The sequence below is a fragment of the Lucilia sericata genome, unplaced genomic scaffold (genome assembly GCF_015586225.1).
Source record: "Lucilia sericata isolate MDLA Ls3-8-SP2 unplaced genomic scaffold, ASM1558622v1 Contig000887F_arrow, whole genome shotgun sequence".
Taxonomy (NCBI): Eukaryota; Metazoa; Arthropoda; class Insecta; order Diptera; family Calliphoridae; genus Lucilia; species Lucilia sericata.
Window position 1 is genome coordinate 65,904 of NW_023994876.1, and position 24,718 is coordinate 90,621.

General features: G+C 30.4%; 2 protein-coding genes across 6 annotated transcripts; one reads left to right on the plus strand and one right to left on the minus strand.

The window, feature by feature from the left end:
- Window positions 1-254: 254 nt before the first annotated feature.
- LOC119608847 lies at window positions 255-1,060 on the plus strand. Its single transcript, XM_037963392.1, has 3 exons — window positions 255-348; window positions 406-868; window positions 939-1,060. The coding sequence occupies exons 1-3, from the start codon at window positions 346-348 to the stop codon at window positions 1,013-1,015; spliced, it is 543 nt and encodes a 180-aa protein (XP_037819320.1). The 5' UTR covers window positions 255-345; the 3' UTR covers window positions 1,016-1,060.
- Window positions 1,061-9,768: 8,708 nt separating this feature from the next.
- LOC119608848 (larval cuticle protein LCP-30) lies at window positions 9,769-24,540 on the minus strand. Of its 5 annotated transcripts, none has more exons than XM_037963395.1 (8): window positions 24,368-24,400; window positions 17,089-17,134; window positions 14,583-14,612; window positions 14,032-14,061; window positions 11,566-11,737; window positions 11,477-11,492; window positions 10,772-10,935; window positions 9,769-10,703 (listed from the first exon to the last, which is right to left on the minus strand). In XM_037963395.1, the coding sequence occupies exons 1-8, from the start codon at window positions 24,398-24,400 to the stop codon at window positions 10,205-10,207; spliced, it is 990 nt and encodes a 329-aa protein (XP_037819323.1). In that variant the 3' UTR covers window positions 9,769-10,204. The 5 variants fall into 5 exon arrangements, with proteins under 5 accessions (XP_037819323.1, XP_037819321.1, XP_037819322.1 ...); XM_037963393.1 differs by having other exon boundaries at window positions 17,035-17,134; XM_037963394.1 differs by lacking the exon at window positions 14,583-14,612 and having other exon boundaries at window positions 17,035-17,134; window positions 24,368-24,540.
- Window positions 24,541-24,718: the final 178 nt, after the last annotated feature.

The window sequence follows — 24,718 nt, forward strand, 5'->3', positions numbered from 1 at the left end:
TCAAAATGAGCAAGTCTACCTACCTATAAAATGGTATTGTTACTTACTGCTGATATGTCAACTAATTATTTCAACCAATAAAAAGTTTAATTAAAATTCATAGAATTTCTAAACGGAAATTAATACCAAATATAATTTAAATGAAATTAGAATAAAAATATTATGAGAAACTGTTTAATTAACAAAAATATTTAACTAAAAAATGTTGGCGTATATTTGGATAACTTTTGCTTTCATAAAAATTGGAGCAACTGCTATAAAATATAACAATATTTAAAAGAAAATTTACAGTTCTTAACGGAAAGTGTTAGCGAAATCAACTACAAAGGAATAAAATTAAAAAAAATGGTGAGCTAATAAAAACAAATTAAAACATAAGAAATATACAATTTTTATTTTATTTAGGAACTTTTAACAACATTTACGTTATTAACTGTGCTGGTCTGTTTGACTTTTGGAGCCGATACTAATACTAATCCTGGTCGCTTCAACAATCAAGGACAATATAGGCCAGGTCAATACTATGATGTCAAGTCCAATAATGGACGTTATTATAAAAATCGCGAAATATACAATCAACGTCGTTATTATGATAATTTCTATAAAAAATACAATCCTGATGTACAACCTCAAGAGGCTCGTATTGTAGAACAGATTGTAGAACCCATCCAAGAAGATGGTAGTTATGGATATATGTACGAAACAGAGAATGGCATACATAATGAGGCTCGTGGCACGGCCACTACTTTGGACAATGGTGACACTGCACAAAAAGTAGAGGGTGCTTTCTCGTTTGTCACTCCCGAAGGTATACGCGTTGGTATACGTTATGTGGCCGATGAAAATGGTTATCGTCCTATAATCACTTGTAAGTAGTTTATGTTTGTAATTAGTAGTTCGGTTTAAAAAGATTTTGTATTTTTTGAATATATTTTTAGATGATGGTCTAAATGCTGAACAATTTACTCGTTCTCAAGCAGCAGCAGCTGATGTTGAAATTACTAAAAATAATTAAATTATTTTCATTTATAAATAGTCTACATTTACTGTGTATTATTTATATCTATAAATTATAAACAATTATGATTATAATAGTTTTCTAAAATTTTAAAATATGTATTTATAACAATTACTGTAATAAATATTTGTTTTTAAATTAATTTTTTTATCCACCACGATTTTTTATAGGAAATGTACAGATCCAAGATTTCACCTAGCCCCCTTACGAGTAGTCCACAGTTTAATTTGTCATAAATGTATGTTTATGTAGATTAGATTAGAATGGGCACTAAGCACCACGACCTTGATTTGGATCTTTTGTGCAGCCCGTAAGTTCACTATACCAGGTTTAATTGACGCATGAAAATAACAGGTTTGATTGGGAAGAGGTTGAATATATCCTTCAGGGCTAGTGAAACAGCACACAAGATTCTACCTCGACGTGATCCTAGCAATGGACAGTTACACAATATGTGTTCAGATGTTTCTTCCTGACAGCCACAAAATCTTCAAAACTTTGGTATAGTGTTACCTAGAGTGAACTGTTGATATCTGAGACCGCAGATTCCCTGTAGTAATGCCGTTCTAAGATAGCTTTTGTTAAGCGATAATATCTTTTGGGATTTGCTCTTAAATAGCGTTTAGCGTTTGTGGGACGCCAAAGAATAGTCCGGGGCGGATAAATGGGCGCCCTGTCTGCTAAGCAGTGCACCCGTTCGATGCCAGAATAGCCTTCATGGCTATAATGTTGATTTGTTGTATTTAGCCAATTCATTTAGTGAAGTCACACAGTCTATTACGACACCCGACCTGATTTCATAGACAGTAAGGCCTTGAGCGCTGCTTCGACTTCTCCTTCTCCCCACAGATGAAGATGGCGAAGATTTCTGCCTGGAAGATTGTGTGGTATTTTCCCATTGAGATTACCTTCAGGAGGTTAGGTCTACACATATCATCTATTTATTTCGACCCATCAGTAAACCAATCTTGATCAGCACTCTGTTGGCACCATGTTTGATAACCTCAAAGCAGTGTTCAAAAACCAATGTTGGTGACCTACAATCATGAATGCGAATATATGGATCGTTGTCCTTCAAAATCACCTGTTTTTTACTATCGATTTCTGGTAGGCGAATTGCCGATTTGAAGGCCTCATCTTTAATAAGAATATTCAATGTGGAGAATTGCCCCGAAGCATAGGTAAGACATGTTCCCATGGCCTCCGTTATAGAGACACAGATGAGACGATATATTTTGTTCAGAGAATCCCGAGTGGTTGCCTGTTCCACGAGTGAAAATTTTTATAATATTAAAAGTCCAAGAGATCATTTTCAGTTTTGGACTCCATGTACTCCCGAATAGCAGGCATATAATCTTCTAATGGCTCTATTGATCGTACTGGATACATGTGAGTCCCAATTAAGGGTTTTGTAGAGAATGATCCCTAAGTATTTGACTTCCTCCGGGAACTTAATAAAAGTAGCATTAGAGTTGATTCTATAAGTCTCAAAGATCTACGTCTAGTAAATTATACAAGAATGGTTTTTGTGGGGTTAATTGTTAGCCCTCTTTTCTCACACCACTTGGCTGTAATGTTAATTGCCTGATGCATGCTTTCCGACATCGTTACATCGTCGTACCCTGTGTTATATATGACAATATCGTTGGCATAACCATATGTACGGAATCCCAAGTCATTATGTTTTCTAGTAGACTATCGATGACCAATGTTCATAATAATGGCGATAATACATACGCCTCCTTAAGGACCGGTTATCCACAAAGATCACACTTAATGACTCTTAATGTTAGCATTTCCAAAGTCCAATTTCTAATAACCTGTGGAACTGCGTCAGATTGGTAGGCAAATTGAAACCGGTGAATTCTGTTCATTTGAAGATAGGATTTGCCAGTTGCTCAGATTTGCCACCGGCGTTTGGTATGAAGAGGCTTGTGTTTATGTAACAATCTTGATAAAAAATTATTGTACACCCAGAAATTGTATTGAAAAGTAGAGCTTACATCGTGTCTTATTTGACCCAAGTCGCCATATAAAAAACTGAAGAAATTCGACATTATATATAGAAATCACATTTAACTATAGGTCCGACTTATTTTACTGTAAACAGAGAACTTTGATATTTAATTAACACATATACATTCAAATATTAGAGTTGCATTAGTAATTGATAATGTTATATTAGTAATTAATGATTATATCCCTTCATGTTACTTAAACATCATATGGCCTTATAAAGGCCTCAGCTTATTCTTTCGAAATCTGTTGAGAAACCAAAAATCGGTTGCTATTCGACCGAGTTACTGACTTATAATTACCTTAGGCTACGAAAAAACGGTTTTACCCATATCTCAAGATTTTGATGGTCTTTGGCAAATTTCAAAAACAGATTCTTGTTTTACTCGGATCCACCTTTCAAAAAAATAATATCACTTTCCAGGTATATATTTTTGTTGCATAGTGTAATTTATTAGTAAAAAGCTTTTATAAGTCTGACTTCAAATAAATTAACAAAAAGCTTTAAAAAAATTAATTTTGCCTGAAAGTATGCAAACTTTTATAACAATTTTAAACTGAATTTTTGTACTTTTAACGGCAAATTAATATGTATGTAGTTATGTACATACAGTTTGTCACAAAAATAAGTATACAGAAATATTGACAACTGGTGTTCTTTAAAAATTATTTACTAAAATCAATTAAGTTTATTATTTCTAACTTTTTGTACCCTACACCACTATAGTTGGGAGGGTATTATGCGTTTGAGCTTATGTTTGTAACACCCAAAAATATTGGTCCTATACCCAGAATCCCTTTCTGAGTCGATTTAGCTATGCCCGTCTATCTGTCCGTCTGTGTGGTCATGTAATTATTGTGCGCATTCTACAGGTCGCAATATTCAAGGTAATTAGATGAAATTTGGCACATACTCTTCTTTTGACTCAAGGAGTCCCCCATACAACCGTACCCTCCAAAATAGGACTTTTGAGCTCATAAATATGTTAAATGTTTTTATATCACTTCAAAAATCGTCGAAACTTAGTTGTATATAAGTCTTAATAATACTGCTGCTTTTCGTAGAGATCGGTCCTCATTTGACCCTCTCCGACAATCAGTTAACTATTTTCGAAAATGTTATAATATTTTTGTAGGAATAAAATTACTACAGAATGGATCATTGTCTTTAAATATTAGTACATCACCAACTAGCCATCCCACATCCAAGCGGATATTATATCATGAATTGTTTCAACTTAAAGTTTTTATTATAAATCCTAAAATTGACGCTGCAAACCATTAAAATTAAGCTATAAAAATGTTTATCGTGTCTTTAATAATAAATTATATTTATATATAAAAATACAAATATTTTGTTAAATATTTATTTGAATAATTTACGCAAAAAAATGCAAAATAACTGATTGCAAATATTAAATACGTTTTGTAGAAATATTTAGCATTGCATAGTTTTACGTATTTAAGGAGTATATTTTATAAAATTTTATTAATTTTAACAAACATTGGCGACACTTTAGTATTTAATTAAACAATTGCAAACTCATATTAAAATTTAATTAAAATGTCAATATCAAAATGATAATTGTTTATTAACTTGTTTCAATTATTATGACATTTATGTGCATATGCGTACAACACAACTTACAAGTCATAGCAAATGTCTAAATTGTACTTATCCATTGCACTATGTTGCGAAAAAAAACTGAATTTCGGAAGTGGGATAACAAAGTTTCATAAAAGATGGGGGGTATATTGATTTTGTCATTCCGTTTGTAACACACCAAAATATTAATCATGGAACCACAAAAATGTATATATTCTGGGTCGTTATTAAATTCTAAGACGATCTAGCCATGTCCGTCCGTCTGTCTGTTGAAAGCACGATAGGGTCCGAACGGATAGATAATTAGTCTTACCCTCCATATCCCTTTCAGAAAAACGACTTCAACGATTATATCTGGATGAAATTCGACATAGTCAAGGATAGGTCCTTAACTGCCCTTACCTCCCATATAAGGTTTCCTTCAGAAATGACTTTAATGCTCCTTACTGGCTTAAAAAAAGAGTACAACGATAAAAATTGACATAAACGTGTTTTATAACCGGTCCATAACTGATCCTCATATAAAGCCCCCTTCAGAAAATTACTCACTCTCATCACTGGCTTAAAGATATGAGTATAGCGTTGAAATTCGACCAAAATCTATGTGTACAACTTTATAAGGATCGGTCCATATATGAGTTTTTATTCTCATTAGATAGCGTAAACCGTATTTAGGGTATAGTCTTAAATGGGAAACCCATCAGACGGCAATTTCCAAAATCCAGTTTCAAACTTTTTGCAATTTTATTAAGCAAATTTTAAAATTTTTAGGACAATATCCATGTGACTTATGGACAATAAAGAGGGGAATAAAATAATAAGGAGATTTGATTGATATCTCTCACATATTAGCGGTACCTGCGACTTGAATTTTCATGATTTCGGAGAAAACAATTTTTTGTTAAATTTTTTGAAAAATAGGCTTTATTCTTTTTTTTAATTCCGAAGAGTTCGGTCTATAGTTGACTTAGGCCCTCATTAAAAGCCTATTCCAAATATCATCCTGATGTTCATATTAATATCGATTATAAAATTTAACATAAATCTAATAAAAAGAGCATCTATTCATAAATATCAAAGCTTATTTATATGGTAAACTTCGTACTATATGATTTGATAGTGGGTATATATGATTCGATTATAACAGTCTGACTTGTTTACACTAAACAAGTAAGAATATTTTATTCGGTTATTCATTATTAAATATTAACTATGTCTTAAATATTAATTAAATACCGGATAGTGGAACTATATATGGACTAAGTTCCATATACATTTTGATCAAGGAAATTTTCTGAAACGTTCACAGCGTCTTTCTGCACATTTAAATGGAACTATAGTGAACCTTTCACTTCAAAATTTTAAGTATTTAAGGTTGCACATCTCAGAAACTAGAGTCCAATTATGAATGAACAACTATGACATCCATATTAACATATGGGACAAAATCGGAGGCTTAGTTAAAGTGGGGGTGGCACCTCCCCATAAACAAATCCTTTATTAGTATATCTGAGCAAATATAACTGCTAAAGACCTCACATTTTATCGGAGTCACTAACTAAGTATAAACATGAATATTTACGACAACAACTTAGCGGACAATCAAAAGTGGGCGTGGCACCTCCTATATGTATTAATTACTAAAATTCGTTTATCTGGGAAACTATTAGAGCTAGAATCATCAAATTTTGAACGAAGAACTCTGACATCCATGTGAATAGATGGGTAATATATTAAATACAATAATTAGTATATCTGAAACATGTATTTTGATAACATCCCTTACATTGACATACAGACGGACGGACTCGTTAAATACACGTATTATTTTAGATGTTAGAAAGATTAGTTCAAAAATCTGATAGGTCTAAAATGATATTTTCCTATGTTTAAAAAATATGTTATTCATTCTTTAACAAATTAAGACTAATTTTTAAACAGATACAAATCTTGCTCATATGTGAATTATTCAAAAGGGAAAAATTAAACAATAACTAAAATATTGTATTTAAAAAAAAGGTAAAATAAAGGTTTATTAATAATATTTAACAAGCAAAATCTAAAATGTTCTTGCTACATCTTGAAGAAGAATTTTTTTTTATTTTCAGGTTGACCATGAAAGTCTTTTTAGTTATAAATCAAAATAATTTTTAAGATTTGTTAAGAACATTAAAAATGATGTTCACATTTGTTTACTTAACAGAAATCATCATAAAATATTAATATTTATAATATTTTGTGCCGCCATAAAATATTCTAGATTTGTGAGAATTTTTTGTTTTTAAAATTTCATTGAAATATGTCTGTATTTAACATAGGTTATTGAAATATATAGATATGTACATCAGATATATAATTTCCACAAAATAATAAAATCTTTCATATAGAATTAATTAGATTTAGTCATAAAATTAATTAAAGTACATTTGAAATACTCTCCCTAAAAATAATAATATTCAATATTTTAGCATTTTTGTGCAAGTTTTGTTAAAACAAACAAAATCATTTTTACGAGTATTTGCTAAAATACCAATAAAAATTATTTATAATTATGACATATGAATAAAAATGTTTAAAGATTGTTTTAAAATCTTAGTAAGTGTCGCTGTAAATTTGGTAAAAATTTACATTTTGGAGAATTAATTAAACTCAGCTCAGCAGATTTATATATGTTAATAATTGCCTAAAATGGAGATTAAGATTATCTCGAAAACCTGTAGTAGTCTTGTAGAGCAATGAACTATTTAATTATATAAAATGTAAAATAATGACAAACGATTTTAAATAATATAAAGTTCATTTAATTTAATATTAAAACAATGATATTTATTTAAAATATATTGAGAATAAAATTTAAATAAAATGTTTAAAACAAAAATTAAACCATCATTATATTAATTACCTACACCCACCTTAAAGTATACCAGAATCACTTACTGAGCCGATTTAGCTATGTCCGTCCGTCTGTATGTCCATGTAAACTTTGTGCTCACTCTACAGGTCGCAATTTTTAAGATAATTTTGATGAAATTTGACACATACTCTTCTTTTGACGAAGCCTATGGAAAATGATTAAAATCGGTAAATTATTTCGTATAGCCCCCATACAACTGTAGTCCCCGAATAGGGATTTTGAGCTCATAAATATTTTAAATGTTCTTGTATCACATCGGCAAAACTTAGTTTTATATAAGTCTTAATGATATGATGATTTTCGTAATGATCGGGCCTCATTTGACCCTATACAAAGTCCTCTTCAGAAAAAGACTTGATGGTCAAAATTCACTTATAAACAACTAATATTACGGTGATATTCTGCATAAATAACTAATGTAGACGTTAATCCGTCTACCAAAATTTATAAGGTTATGATCATATTAACCCCCTGCCTCCATATAAACGCTATTTTAGAAAATCCCTTTATTGTCAACAAATTGTTAAAATATTATTAAAAAAATAAACAAAATTTGTAACATAACCACTGGTGTAGAATATCATATGGTCGGCCATGCTCGACTATATATTCTTACTAGTTTGGTAATATTTTGGGTGATTGTGGGTGATAGAGATTCATTGTGGGTGACAGAGAAAAGCATTGATATCTTTTCAGTTTCAGTAGCTAAAAATACGTAAAAATCTGTCGAATTGGTTTCAAAAGTTTTTACAAACCTTAAAAGCCGTTTTTCCGCTTTCTTATTAAACCTTAAAAATGCTAAAATTTTCATATTCTTCTTTTTATTATATCTTAAACATCACGCTAGGTTTTAAATTGCCATTCAGCCGGTATGAAAATGATTCTAAGCTTATTGGTATACTTTAAGATGTTTATCCTCTCCACTAAAGCTTTTTATGGTAAAAATAGAAGCATTTTATTTAATTCTGTGATAATTGGTCGCATAAACTCTCAAAAATTATTGGTTTATGGTCGGCAATTGTTATACCCACCAACAAAAAATATGGGTGTATATTGATTTTGTCATTCCGTTTATAACACATCGAAATATTGGTCATGGACCCACAAAAGTATATATATTCTGGGTCCTTACTGGCTAAAAATGCGAGTACAGCGAATAAATTCGACATGAACAATATTTGTATGAACAAAACTCGTTCTACATAATTTTAGGAGTATAGGTCCATAATTGACCCTACCCCCATATAAGGGATCCTTCAGAAAATGACTTTAACGCTTATTACTGGCATAAAAATACCAGAAGATCTATGAAATTCGACATAAACAAGATTTATGGTAACTGAAATCTTCCTACCGACTTTGATGAAGATGGATCTATAACTGATCCTACTCCGCATTTAAGGACCACTTCAGAAAATTACTTTAATTCTCATTAGTTACTAAAAATACGGCGATGAAATTCAAAATAAACAACTTCTTTACGAAACATATTTGAAGCATATGGGTTTTTCTGCACAAGGAAACTTATTTATGTCGAATTTCATCGCTATACTCGAATTTTTAAAACAGTAATTCCTGTCGGGCGAGGCCGACCATATAATACCCTACACCTGTTACAAAAATAAAATGTGATTTAGTTTTCATAATAAAGCGTTTAAGTTGAATTGTACCTTGTATATCTACTTCAGCCATTTATTGTTGAATAAAATTGAGGACATTTAAGTCAAATTTTGAAGGGGGCTTTGTATAGGGGCTATGGTCAAATGAGACCATATAATTATAAAATTCTTGAGAGTCATATAGCTAGAACTTGTTTTTGCAGCTTTTTGTCGAGATATTAAATTAAACATAATTATGAGCTTGAAAGCCCTATTCGTCGGGTTCAGTTGTATGGGGGCTAGGTGAAATAATGGACCGATGTTAACCATTTCCAATAGGCTTCGTCTCTGGTACCATATATAATCATGTGCCAAATTTCATTGAATTATCATCAAAATTACGACCTGTAGTTTGATTACAAGGTTTACATGGACGGATAGTCGGACGGACGGACATAGCTAAATCGACTCAGAAAATGATTCTAAGCCGATTGGTATACTTTAAGGTCGGTATAGGACCAATATTATTATTTTAATAATAGTAAGCATTTTTAAATTCCTTATAATTTATGCAATTTTTTCATTTAGATAACAAGACAATAGCTGTTTATGTTTTATTAATAAAATGATTGTTGTTTATTTGTTTGAGTTTTTAAATTAATATTATTTAAATAAATTAAAACCTAACAAAATGTTTGAGTGTATGTGTTGTTTGTTGTTGTTTTTCTTCAAGATAAATAACTAATAACTAAAAATATGTCAACATAATTTCAACATTAAATTATTTTTTTTTGTTTTTTTCTTTTTTAGCATTATTAAGCTTTTGTTAAAAAAATGGCGAATTATTAATGAAATGTAATGAATGAATTGGATGGGAACGGGATTAGGTGTAAGGATTTAAAATTACTAGTTAAATGTAGCAATGGGTTATAAGGGAATAGGAAATTGAAATGTTGTCAAATGATTTATAATGATATAAACGATTTCTTTTTTCAAAAATAAAAACTAACTAAACAATTAATGATTAAGTAATGAAGTTAATGTTAAAAAAATTATTTATAATTTTCTTCGGCTGTTGCTTCATAATTGTTTTCATCATAGTTAGCTCCTTCATTATAATTTTCTTGTACTACTTCTTCAGCACGTTCTTCATTTGGTCCATAAATGGCTTCCATTTCCAATTGTAATTCATGAATTTGTTCGGCAATATCTTGGGGCATATTTTCGATATGAATTGATTTGATAGATTTTACCATATCCTTGCTCATGTGATCAATGCGGAAACCACGTTCATCGAACAAAGGTTTCTCACCATTTTCCTTGCGCTTGTCATCGACATACTTAAGAGCACGAGCAATAGCAGCCGGAATTGGTGGGGGTGTAGGAATGTGATCACCTTCGGGTACAAAACCTTCGTGGGTACTCTTGTAGTTGACACGATAGAGTTTACCATCATCACCAGTGTATTCGTAATAGCCCTGGGCATGGGTACCACCGGTATGATGTAATTTAGCCTGTTCTTCACCATAGATACCATTCTCGGTTAAGTAACTAGAAAAGTAGAGTGTAAGAGTAAATATACTAAAGATCAGGGAATTTAAAGTTTTCTGGGAACTTACGCATGATCATATTTATCGTGTTTGCGAGCATCTTCTTGATGTAAAATCTTGTGGCGTCCCTCATCATCGTAATTGAAGATTATGCTGCGAGGTGTTGTAGTGGTTGTTGTTGTGGTAGTAGTGGTACGTTTTGTAGTTGTGGTTGGTTTTTTTGTTGTGGTGGTCTGTTTGTTATTTTTTTTATTTTGGTAAAAGGATCAAGTATAAGAAATTATAGTTTAAGTATTTTATTAACAAAAACAACTCTAGTGGGAATAAGGATGCAGGATATTGAGGGAATTCAGCATGCAATTTATAGGGGAAGGGGAGAGGTTTGTAAATGGGTTTTAATGGTAATATTTGTAACCTATATTACTATATATGTATGTATATATGTATGTGTGTGAGTATATGTGTGCTTATTGCTTTAAAAGAGCAACTTTTAAATGTTTGTTCTGGTGTTTTTTGTTGGTTTAAAAGATAGTATTCAAAAATGTTTAATTAATTTTAAAAATTTCAAATATTCTTTTGCTTTTAGCTTTAGGTTAGGACAATCTGAGGCAAATGAGATTGGGTGCTTAATGTAAAATTTGTTTTTCATGCACTTTAGTATTGATCTTATAATGTTTCTGATGTTTCTGATTCTTCGTGATTGAGTTTAGGTGCATAATCGGGAAAACCATATTCCAAAGGTAATTCAGGTACTTTAAAATCCGCATTACTTACTGTGTACAAACTGTGACTGTAAAAAAGAAGCAATAATTGCTTTTATTAGTAAGAAGTTTATTTTTATAAAAAACAACTTAACAACTTACTCATAAGGTTTGACATCATGTACATAAGGTTTGGCATCGTGCACATAGGGCAAATTGGAGCCCGCATAAGGTCCATAGCCACCATCATAAGGATTGGGTATATGAACATATTTACCCAATTCACGATTGTCGTGAACATGCATATAAGGTTGAGGCATATGATGATAGACACCTGTTTTGTAAAATATTTAAATACATTTTAATTTGAAATCTTTTTAAAGGAAAATTTTAAAATAAAAAGTTTAAATGAAAAAAAAATTAAATTAAAGGTCTAATTTATTGCAGTGTATTTGATAAGCCATGAAGAGAAGCTTTGAAACCGGGATTAGAAGCCGTAGGGCTTACCCTGTAACTAAAGCAATTCCTTAAATTTAATTTTTCAAATATGAGTTAGTGTCAAATGAGTTTGGTTATGAAATGTGATAAGAAAACAATTCAATATTTTACAAAGCAGCTTAAAAATATATAACTAAACTACTTTTAATGTTTATGTCAGATTTGCTCAAATATTATATAAAAAATATATTGTATAAAACGATCTTTAGAAAGGCAAACTTTTGTTAAAAAGTCGAGGTTATACAAGCCGATACATTTTAAACGCAGAAACTAAAGTATACACAGGATACACGCCTGGTACCAAATTGACACCAAAGAGTTTACAATTTTTCAATAACATCCGTTGACTATGTAATGTTGACAATGCAACGTTGTCAACATTGCAACAATTCGTTGTCGAAATCTAAATTTTATACACACCCGTTGTCTAAATGTTAACAAACGTGGTAAGCTCACTATTGGCAACGGATTGTTTGTCGATAGTGAACTTACCACGTTAGTTAACATTTAGACAACGGATGTGTATACAATTTAGATTTCGACAACTAATTTTTGCAATGTTGTCAACATTACATAATGTTGTCGTACGTAGGTATATACTTTGACAACGAATGGTATTGAAAAATTATAAACAGTTTGGTATCAATTTGGTACCAGGCGTGTATATTTCTTTTTCCCACTGTGTGCTTTTCTGAAGGAATAAGCTGAAGTGAATGTGAATCTGATTCTCTTTAACGATTGAAATTTGAAGAAATGCCATTCTGGACCTCATTGATACGTTATAACAGAGCCAAGACATACTTTTCTAAAGGATTAAGCTGAGGTGAATCTGAATCTGATCTCCTTAACGATTGAAATTTGAAGAAATGCCATTTTGGTTCCTATTGAAACGTTATAACAGAGCCAAGACATAACTTCTTCGTTTTTCGATGAAAAGCTTAAAAACTTATGGTTTTTTGGATTTCCACTTTTTTCGAATTTTGTCGACCAAAGAAAATTTTGTTTAGAATTGATTTATGAATCAAGGCAAAAAGTTCGAAAATTTGCGGTTTGTAAAAACTCAAAAGCTTGTTAATAAATCAAATATAAGCTAATTTTAAAAACTAAAAGCTTTCAAAAGCCCAATGTTTTATGTTTAATATCGATAATATGAACTTTATGTACATATAAATTATTTCACTAAGAAGCTTTTACCAAAAGTCCTAAGTTCGGATTTAAAAACTGAAAGCTTTAAAAAGACCAAAGTTTAAAGTTTAATTTCAACATTATAAACCTTTAAAAATATGTAATTTAGTTGACAACTAAAAAGCTCAATGCTTAACGATTTATATCAATAATATGATCTTCATATATATATATATAATTTATTTGACTAAATGAAGAGCTTTAACAAAGAGACAAAAGCTAGTATTAAAAATACCATAGTTTAAAGTTTCGTTTCAACATTTTAAATCTTAAAAAATATACAATTTAGTTCACAGCTAAAAGTAGAGCTTTTAGAAAAAGCTAAAAGCTGTTGAAACAAAAGATTACGGAAACTTAAAGCTTTAAAAAGGTGAAAGCTCAAAGCTTTGTAAATTAAAGAAGTCAAAGAAGAAACTATATAAATTCGACATGTCCGATTCTTAAATGTTAAATATCTGAATATCAATTTCTAAAAATATACATAAATCCAAATATTGGAAATGTTTTAATATTCAATAGGAATATATTTAATACATTAATCATTGGACTCAATGAACATACTTCCCGTATCAGTTTTCGTTCAATTTTACCAGAACATTCATTGACAAAAACAATTCTGTGTAAAATTTTTATTGCATTAAACGGCACTCGAGCGTTAATAGATGTTTCTTTTCTCTGTAAAATATTTATTGTTTTTTTGTCTTAATTTATCAAAATTAGGTCAATGATTTTATATTTCAAAAGATTCTTGTTTTTTCATTTCTTAATTCTTGATAAGAACTTTTTTGTCGGTTTTTTGGATTATCAAGTTTAAGGTCATTGTGATTTTGAATTTAAAATCTGTGTTTGAAAATACTATAGTGAATTTGTCATTTAATAAGAATTTATGTTTGTATGATTTATGAGAAATATGTTAAGAAATTTATATATAATTATTATGTTTACCAGCAGCATCTGTATAGCCCTGTTGTTGGCCTATAAAAGATATAAAAATTTTATTGATTTAATATAAAATGAGAAATATTGACAACACATGACATATAGAGACATCACAAGGGAAAATTAGTTCGGAAAGGAAAAGATAATTTCTAATTATTAAGTATATAAGGAAAATATGAGAATTTCTTCAAATTAAAATTTGAAGAAATATACAAATATATGTAAAAGTCCTTGAACCAAAGCTCCTGAAAAGTTTGCCTCATTCAGGAGCTAGTGTATGCTTAATTTTGGACGTTTATTTCAATACAAAAAACTTTTATTTAAATCAGTTATGGGCTGAGAGTAACAAATAAGCTCTCTAGCTAATTTTGTTTGATTACAAGAGAGCTTTTGAGAGATTTATTTGCCGATAACTGTTTTATATTTAGTTTTTTAGGGTTAATTTGTTTTAAAATGTTAAATGAGTTTTAAAATATTGCATGATTTGTTTTAGAGTAAAATAGAATCAAGTTTTTGATAGATATAAAGACTTTTGTTTTAAATAAATTTGTTTTTACCAGCATAATCTCTATAATCGTAACGTAGGCCTATAAGAAATATAAAATTTAAGTTATTATGAGTAATATTTTTTAATTAATGCCTTCAAAAACATTAGAATTCAAGAAAAGAGAAGAATAGAGGGGAATAGAAAAAAGGGGATTTTATTGAAATTTCACTTTCGAAATAATTTTTTAGATTCAGAATGTTAAAAGCTTTGTATAAGTAAACAAACAATGCTTCAACATTCATAGGAGCTTAAAGTTTAGAAGAAAAGTTTCATGAAGCATTATTAAAGTTTATGTCACTTAAATCTCTAGTTAAACTAGAGAGATATTAACATAGCCCTAAGACACGACCCATGATCTGCTGCCTATACGTGATCAAGTAAAATCGACATTCGATATTAATCAAGAAATGTTGTACTTTTTAGCTTAATTTGGATATCGAAATTTGTTTTCGATACGAAATTACCCCTTGCGTGATCAAACAAGCGTTAGAACACGCATGTGATAATTTGGCCCCTATATTTTATACAGACAACACTGACTCTGGTCAGGTTGATGCTCCAAATCAAGAATATATTGGTGTAAATTAGCAACCAGCTAAATATTATTATTAATTCTTTGAGATTTCGGAATGAGCTTGAATGAAAAGCTGATCAATGTTAGTTGTCTCGACTTATTTTTGGTTCTTATTACTAAAACAAAAAACAAGTAAGAATGTATAGTCGGGGGTGGCCGACCATATGATACCCTACCCAGGTATGAATATTAAACGTGATTTATATTCATAAGAAATACCTTGTTTCCGTTACATTTAAGCAATTTATGGACGAAAAACAAATTTTCTGAAAGAGGGTTTATATGGGGGCTAGGTGCAAACATGAACCTATCCCCAAACAATTTTGTGATTAGATTTATATTTACTATATAATATTTATTTTGTGCTGAAAATCATCGCGATATTGGTGTTTTTATGTGAATTTTGGACATTGAAATCATTTTCTTAAGGGGAATTTGTATGCGAGCTAGGGTCAAATGGGGGCGGATCTTTATGAAATTTGGCAAGGTCATCAATGATTATATAAAACTTATTTGTGTCGCTTTTTATCAAGATACAGGTATATTTAACATAATTATAAGCTCAAAGGCCCATTTTGGGGGGTTTTGTTGTATGAGGGCCAGGTGAAATAATGGGCCGATTTTAACCATTTTCAATAGGCTTCATCCTTGGGCCAAAAATATCATCCAATTATATTGAAAATTGTACCTTGCGCACAAGGTTTACATGGACAGCCAGCTAGACGGACGGACGGAATTCAGAAAATGATTCTAATCCGATTGGTTTACTTTAAGGGGTATAGGACGAATATTTTTGTGCGTTACAAACCCTATATACCCTCCCTACTAAAGTGGTTTAGGGTATAATGAGTCTAGATCAGGTATTGGCAGAGAGTGAGAATGATCTCATGAGTGAGCTATTGAATTTGTGTGAGTAATGTGAGAGCTAATGTGGGAGCTAATGGGGGAGTTCATTACCAAAACCTGGTCTAGATGGAGAGTGAATAAGACTAATGATGTTTGCTATAAGCTTTGGTTATTTGAAATGATATTTAAAACTATTTATGTGAGTGAAGATATCCGATTATATAATGTTTGACTTTTTTTGGATTATTCCAATAGGTTTGAGGCTTTGGGCTTAATGATTACATTTTCAATTATTATTTGAAGTAATTGTAACAGAAGAATTTCCAATTACCATTGACCACGTAGGTAATTGCTAATGTAATTATTACCCTCCAAGCCTGATATATTGATTCCTGAACAAATTTTTGAAATATTCGTTCAATCTTAAACTGACAAACTTTGACAGTTTTTATATCATTATATTACTTTATTAACTAATTAGTTTTGCATTTGGTTTTAAACTTTTAGTATGAAATATACATGGTTTTTACAAGGAAATGTTAGTAAAAGTGGGAAAATATTAGTAGAAAATTTAAATGTTTTTGATAAGAACAAAATAAAATTTTAAAAACCAAGAGAATAATATGAAAAAAGTTTAACTGTCTTATTCAAAATCATTTGTCAAAGGTTCATAGAACAAATTTTAAATAAAAAAGGTTAAAAAATTAATGATTTTTGAACTAAATTTTTATACAAATAATTTTCTTGATTTTTAAAATATTAAAAAGATTAGTTTCTTTATATTTTTACAATATGTTACACAATTATTAATTAATAATTAATAACTCAATTTCTCCAGCATTAAATCCAGCAAATATATTACGTTTACTCTACAAATTCAAACGAAATTAATAATTTTGTTATTGCAATATTTCAATTGTAGTACTCTACATGCAGCATACACTGGTTAGGTATATTTTAATTTATACAGCACATGCATCAAATAGCGAAAAGTTGCTTACAACAATATTACAAAGAAAAAATTAATTTCGTAAGGAAATACCTTCTTTATGAGCTTGCGGATGATATTTGCCATCATTATGCGGACGATACTTGCCATCGTTTTGTGGAGCTGGTGCAGCATTACACAAAGCAACGCCAGCCTGCAAAGATATAAAAATAAATAAGTAATTAGTTTTTTGTTTTATTTCGCAACAATAATTAAAAGTAATTATTAATTTATTTATCATTGTTTTGTTATGTTTATTTGTTAAAAAAAAAATATATTTGCTGATAGACGTGTTGTAGGGTGTGTTTATCTAATTAATTTGAAAATTTTGCTTTGTGGTATTTAAAACACATTCTTTAATGTTTTTTTGCCAACTTATTTTTTGGGTTTTTTGGCGTCTTTTTTAAAAAGGCAGTAGTCATGTTTATATTTTTATTACTTCTTTTTAAATTAAACTATAAAATGCATTTACAGTGGAAGCTCTATTAATTGTAAACTAATAAAAAGAGTCTTCCGAACTTTGGAAGCCGATAGTGGTCATATGGTTTCAACATGATCTATCGCATCACAATTGACGGATACAGCATTCTACAGCACATGCAGATGATAAACATGGAAGAAAGTAAAGCCAGACATGGCTGACTATATGATTCAACAGTTAGGTATTTAAAATGTGATTTATTTTTTAGATTAAACCATTTATATCCATGGGGGTTAGAGTCAAATATGAGCCGATCTTCACGACATGTTGTGTAAGAATTTATGTTTATCTGAATATTGTTTATGACTGATCGAGATACTATATATATAGTGAGTTATAGAGATTCAGGTCATTGTTTTAATTGTATTTTTTAAGGGGGACTGAAGTCAACTTTGGCCCGATCATTGCGAAAATCGAAAATATAAAACTTAGTTGTACCGATTTTTATAGAGATACTAGTCTAATCAACGTAATTATGAGCTGCAAGCTCTATTAGGCTTTTTCGGTTATATAGGACTGTATGAAATAATAGACCGATTTTAACCAAAATCAAAGGGGTACGTTTTTGCGCCAAAGATGATACGTCTAACAAATTCATTCGTTCATTGCGACCTCCACTTTGGATACAGGGTTTACATGGACGCACAGATATCGTTAAATGGAATCAGGAACTGATTCTTAATCGATATACATACTTTAAGGTAGATGAATAATGAACATTTGTATGAGCCATAAACATCTGCCCATAATATTCTCCCTATTATAGTGATAAAACTGACCATAACTTTCGTAAAAAATCTGAACCAATTTTTGGTTCAGTGGGATTAAAAAAAAAAACATAATTGTTGAATTTGAGACGATATGACTCCACATGAGATCCAAATGCATTTAAATGTGTTCGGAAAAAGTGACTGTTTGGTGTGGATGTTGGGTTGATAGCGACATCGGTCCATATTTCTTTTAGAATGACGTTAGCCAGGCCACCGCCGTCAAGGGCAAGTGCTATAGAATGAGGATTACCTAATTCTATTGGTCTATGATTGGTGATGCGAACTGAGATTTTACCTTGTTCGACTCCACCCCTTTCGCTACTTCTTCGGAAATATAAATTCTTTTAGATTAGCCACTAAAAATGTCGAAATTCCAGTTGATCGTTATAGCTGAAAGTGAATTGGTAAACCAGATATATACATACCGAAATCTACAATATAGGATAAAAATTGGTTCAAAATAGGTGGCAAATCGCTTTAACTTCAGATACAAGTCTATAATTTAAAAACTGTTTGGGTATCTACAATCTGTAATTAATCTGATCCACTGTAGGGATCGGTTTAACTCTCATAAATACTTAATTTATTAAATTCGAAAATATAAATCTTTCAATTATATATGCATCGGTCCATAATGCAATTTATTTCCCGGAAACTACTTTTGTAATGTTTGTTTATATAATTTTTGAACAAAATTTTGTCAATATTATTCAAATCAGAATACCGACAAGTGCTGATTGAGCAGTAATTGGAGGTCTCTTTTTCTCTGTTATATTGACCAATGCCAGTACGTACGGGATTTAGAAGGGATTAAAATCTGTTTGACTTTTTGGACGAAATTGTCATTTAGATTAAAGAGGCAAGACTGAAATCGGGAAGTCTACTGCCGAAGTTGAAAAACAGAAATAATCGTAACAATACCTTTTATAGAACATTTCCGCTATACCAGGGTTGGGGAGTAATGACTACATTTTCAATTACAATTACATTTCAAGTAATTGTAATTGAAGCTTTACCAATTACAATTACTTGTAATTATAATTAAATGTAATTTGTAATTAGTAATACCTTAAAGACAATTAGAAGTAGTTTTAATTGGAAACTTCAATTACAATTACAAGTAATTGTAATTGGCAAAACTTGTAATTGTACTTGTTATTGGTTATTGGTCAATTACACATTACAAGTAATTGTAATTGACCATGTAATGAATTACTTTGTGTAATCATAACCCCCCATGCCTGCACCACACTTATAAGATTTATTTTATCAAATCTAAAGAAAGCATCGATTGATTGTCAGGGGGACCAAAGAATTCATATTCCCTGAATGTTCGGGCTTAAAACTCACTATAACTCTAAGTAATTACTATGAATAAAATGACAGGAGGTTGTTCATATAAGCACTTTTCTTAAATTGTTTATTTCTGATTAGTATAATTCAGATTCCACTGTTAAACATAAACACAAAAAGTCATAAAACTAATTTAGTTGGCGTAACTGTGATTAATTGTTTGAATGTACAAACATCTTCAAAATAACTGAAACTATAACTAAATTGTATCCCTCGGTGATATAGTGCGGTCTATTTGTATTAATTAAATATTTAGTTAGTATTTTTAATTGTCTGTCCTTTAAAGGTATTTTAATATATTTAAAACAAATATTAAAGGTTAAATGATTTAATTTTGGAATACCGATGGTTTTTTTGTTGTTTTTTTTTTTTTTTTAAATTTCAACCGTTAATAATGAGACTGGGAGTGTAAATACTTCATTATTATTGTTATTTTTAAAAATACATCCATCAAACATCCATCTGGTTAACGTTTTTTTTCTTGTGTTTTTTTATCTTTTACTACAAATCAGGTGTATTGAATGTCTCTCTGGCTGATGAATAATGTTGGCCAAAGGTATGGCCACAGGGTTAAAGAACTTTATGGAGGAAGTTTTCTGTTTTTATTATTTGGTAACTGTTTTTTGTATGTATTTAAATGTAGTTGTTGTTAATTATTAATTTAAATTAATTTATTAACTTGAAAGATATTTTTTTGTTTTAGCTGTTGTTTTTGGGAAACAAATTTCAACAATATTGTTTTGTTGTTGTTAGTTTCTTAAACTAATGACGAATTTGTTGAAATCTCGTCACTTTCTGGGGGAATTTAAACATGTCTTAACTGATACACTTTTGATCTTGAAAATTGGGTCTTAAATGTTTTATTTTTTTGTTTTTGTTTTTATTTTGATTCTTTATTTTTGTTGGTTATTTAATTTAGACGATTTTATTTATGAACTGATAAATGTTAATTGTTAACTTTAGTGTCTCATAAAATTTGCAAAATCATAAATTTGTTTTTGCTTTTTTTTATAGTTTAAGTGGAAAAAACAAAATCATAAAAACTAACCGTCATTTTAGTTTATGACTTATGATTTTAGACCGCAAAGAATGTTAAATATATGAAAAAAACGTTTTGTTTTAAATCTATTAAAAGTGAAATGATTTATTTAAATTGGAGGTGCTAAAAAAGGCAAAAATAATTAAGGTATTTTTTTTGTTTTGAAAATTAAATTAAATTAATTATTAAAAATTTGCTTTGCTTTAAATTGCAATTAGTCTAATCGTTAAATGATTATATTTTATGATTTTAGCAATTGAGAAGATTTATTGTTTAAAGAAAATTTAAGAATGAAAGAAGAATGTATATATAACAAAGATTCATCATAATCGTTTAACTATTAATCTAAATTGAAGAGCTATTGAAGTTCTAGATCCCAAAGATATCTGGGGTCTTTAAGAAAACAGATTTCAATTGACATACAAACGTACAGACAGACAGACAGACAGACAGAAGGACATGGCTTAATCTATTTCTTTTTCTTTAAGGACTCGGAATATGCATATATACCTTAGGGGTTCGGAAAATTATATTGTGGAATTAACAAACGGTATGACAAACTTACATATATCCTTTTTACAAAAATGAAGGGCTTAATAATGCAAAACATTTGTAAAGAAATCATTCTTAATGACTTCTGTAGAAGCTGCCAGAATGAAACAATTACTCATCTTCTGTGTAACTGCCCGGCCCTAGAAACGATTCGTTATCAAACTTTGGGGTTGTCACACTTCTCTGATCTATTTGATCTGTCAGATGTTCAACTGAAATGAATTCTTGCATTCCTTAATTCGTCAACATGGGTGTGGACTTAGTTTAGATGACTTTTAGCTTTCTAACAATTAGAATGTTAATTTCATCTCCGTCTTCTTCTGTCTTCTTTACTACCCTTGTATACACTATCTCCATAATCCTTCTTCTCCACCTTTCATTCTCTTTTACTATCTTTCTTTCCAGAAAATACAAAGGGACCCATAGGACCCAAGTAAAGCTCACTCCTGGCAGTGAGTAGTCTGTGAAACTTGTTCAAGGGAAAGGGCTCGGTCAAATATGAGTAAATATCGTTGACCGATACTGCTAAACAAATATTTATCGAAAATATTAGACTAAAATCATCATAGAGTCTAATAAGGATCAAGAAATATATAGATAAGTATAGTTTTGTGGGCCTAAACAGACCGACTTGTGCAAAACCATTCGAAAAGCATATACTGCCACTGGGAATAATTAGAACCACAAGGATTCTAGGACGTGAATATAACGTAAGAAGGATGAAGTCTCCTCATAAAGAATTCCAATTCAAAGGATAGTATGAGTGGACACACAGGATAACGGTCCAACTGTACCAAATTACAGCAGGATGAATGATGGAACATGATTTCTTCGATAGCCATGATATCGAATGTGTATTCATGAACTTGTACTTGCTAAAGGGATGGGAACTTAAGGGAGTTAACCTGCAAAACCTTTGAATGCATCCAAGGCTAAATTAAAAACATGGGCGATAATAGCACACACTGCTACTTGCATTAATTAAACTGTGGGTAGAACCACAAGGTTTGTAGGGCGTGACCATAACGAGAGAAGCCTCCTCAGAAAGAACAAGTCCGAGTAATGAACATTTTTGCTTAAGTTTGGTTTTTTATCTGTCTACTCTCTATAGTACTCAGGGAATGTAAAGTGACAACTGTCTCTGCTCTCGCTTACAAAGGGGGCGCTAAAGTGACGAATGTCTTTACTATCGTTTAAAAAGAGTACATTCGTGACTAAAGGAATTAGAATTAGAAGTTAGTGGAAATAACTGTCTCTTTTGGTTTCATTGACCATTTGTCGAAGTGTTGGGCTTGATAGCGGCCTAAGTAGATGTATTTCTTTACATCCGATCTAGTATTCTTTCTTCTTTATATTCAGAAACAATACCAGTAGGAATCCGTTGTTACACGGATGGGACAAAGTGGGCCTGGAGTTCTAAATTGAAGACCCAGAAACAGAAATATACCTAATCATAACACAAGCTTCCAGCCAGAAGTCCGAGCAATAACGAAATGTGTAAATTGGATTAGAATAAATATGGCGCCCACAGCCCTTAATATATTTACCGACAGCCAGAAGGCAATCAGGGAGATTGGATTATAGGAAAGCTTTAACCGAATACTCTCTTAGAAGTAAGGTTTACACCATATGGGTACCAGACTACTCGGGAGTAGTCGGCTACGAAAAGGCGAATGTAATAGCTTTAAAGGGAAGGGAGCTCGAGGTAGTTAACCTAACAAACGTAAAACCGTTCGCGGCAACAAAAGCTGAATTAAAAATATGGGTGAAAGAATGCCATAAGGCCTCTTGGAATAATGAAGCGATGGGTAGAACCACAAAGGTCCTATGGGGTGACCCTGACGAGAACAAGAGGAGAAATCTCCTCAAAATGAGTAAGTCTGAAGTTAGTATGATGGTACGTATTCTGAGTGGACACACAGAATTACAAGCACATCTGTACAAAATTGGACATGCGGATTCAGACGAATGTAGAGCATGTGTAGAGGACAGTGAAACTCTGGAGCACTTTCTTTACCACTGTCAGGTATTCGCCGAAGTTAGATCCAAGTATCTTGAAAGTAATGTTATTCCGGAAATAACATTCCTGACAGGAATTACGTTCCAGTTTCTGAACATTGATTGATTGATTTAGTGCACAACTTTTTTTTTCATAATAAAGAGCGCACAACAGACCGGATAGTGGCCTAGGTGTATTTCTTCGGATTTATTATAGTATACATCCTCCCATCAACCTAATCTAACCTTAATTGTTTAACATTTTACAAAAACTGAAGGTTACTTTAATATTTCCTGTTAGATATTATTATTATAAGTATTACAAAGGTTTTTTATATTGCTTTAAAGCTTTTTATTAGCAATTAGTTAATTACCAAAAATTTTAGTTGTTTTTGTTTTAAAAACAATTAAGATATAAACAGCTTTTAACAGCTTTTATTGATTTTATTGAAATTTTGCATTTAAATGTTAATTTTGCAACATTCCTTGCTTAATCGAATTCTAATAAAATTTTAATACATTTTTATGACTTAAATTAAGAAAACAAAATTAATTTTTTTTTTTGCCAAAAATAATAAAACTGGATATATGTGTATTTTTTCTCATTTAATTGTATAATAGAATGATTTTTATCAAAAACAAAATTTCAATGTCAAATGGTAGAGAGTGTGCAGAAATGAAGCTACCACATACAGCAAGCTTCTAGAAGTAGTTGAATTAATAACTTTTTTTTTGCAATTTTTTTTAGAAATAGACAAATATGTAGGCTTTTAAAAATATAATTAATTTTTTGTTCTTTTTACTTTAAACTTGATGGATTATGTACTCTTTGTTATTAAAAACACACTTTGAAAGTTATTTAAAATTGTTATAAATTAGTTTTTGGATTTTTTTAAATTTTCACAAAAGGAAGAAATTTTTTTCAAACTGGTTATTTGTCCATTAATATAAACAAATTATTTTTAATTAATTTATGGTTATTTCCTATAACTATAAATTTCACTTTTATTGCTGTTGTTGCAAACATGGCACTACCGGTCGTATGATTTATATTTTTAGTTAACAATTTCTTAAGCAATATTTTTAGTGTTCACAGTTACTTTTTGTTATTTAACAAATTTTATTGTCAGTTCTTTGGATAGCAATTTTTTTAATAATTATTTTTTTTTTCATTTTTTTAAACTTTTTACTCACCACTATTGTTACAAATACAATAAATTTATTCATTTTATTTTAAAAATATTTCAAAAAAACACTTAAATATATTTTATAGATTTTTTTATAATTTATTTTAATATTATGAATTTCAAGTTCGTTTTAGTCCTTAAGCTTTGAATGCTAAAACAGGAGTGTTTGTTGTCTGTTCTTAACAAGTCGCATTTATATAAAAAGCCCTGATTTGTTGTATTGAAACCTAAAAAATCAGCTTCATTTTTTTTCTTACTGAACCATTCAATAAAGATGAGTTTGGAGCACCAATACATCGAAAGTTTGAAAAAAAAACAATGCGTTTGCAGGCATTTTTTTAAAACAGTTTGTGTATGT

What these genes read in the sequence shown, in the direction of transcription:
- LOC119608848 (XM_037963393.1), bottom strand. Translation starts at nt 24,400, where the DNA reads ATGAATAAATTTATTGTATTTGTAACAATAGTG. An exon ending in TTGTATTTGTAACAATAGTG is followed by an intron (nt 17,135 to 24,367) that starts GTGAGTAAAAAG and finishes ATATCTTTGCAG; the next exon opens with GCTGGCGTTGCTTTGTGTAA. An exon ending in CACGATAAATATGATCATGC is followed by an intron (nt 10,704 to 10,771) that starts GTAAGTTCCCAG and finishes CTACTTTTCTAG; the next exon opens with TTACTTAACCGAGAATGGTA.
- LOC119608847 (XM_037963392.1), top strand. An exon ending in TTATCGTCCTATAATCACTT is followed by an intron (nt 869 to 938) that starts GTAAGTAGTTTA and finishes ATATATTTTTAG; the next exon opens with ATGATGGTCTAAATGCTGAA.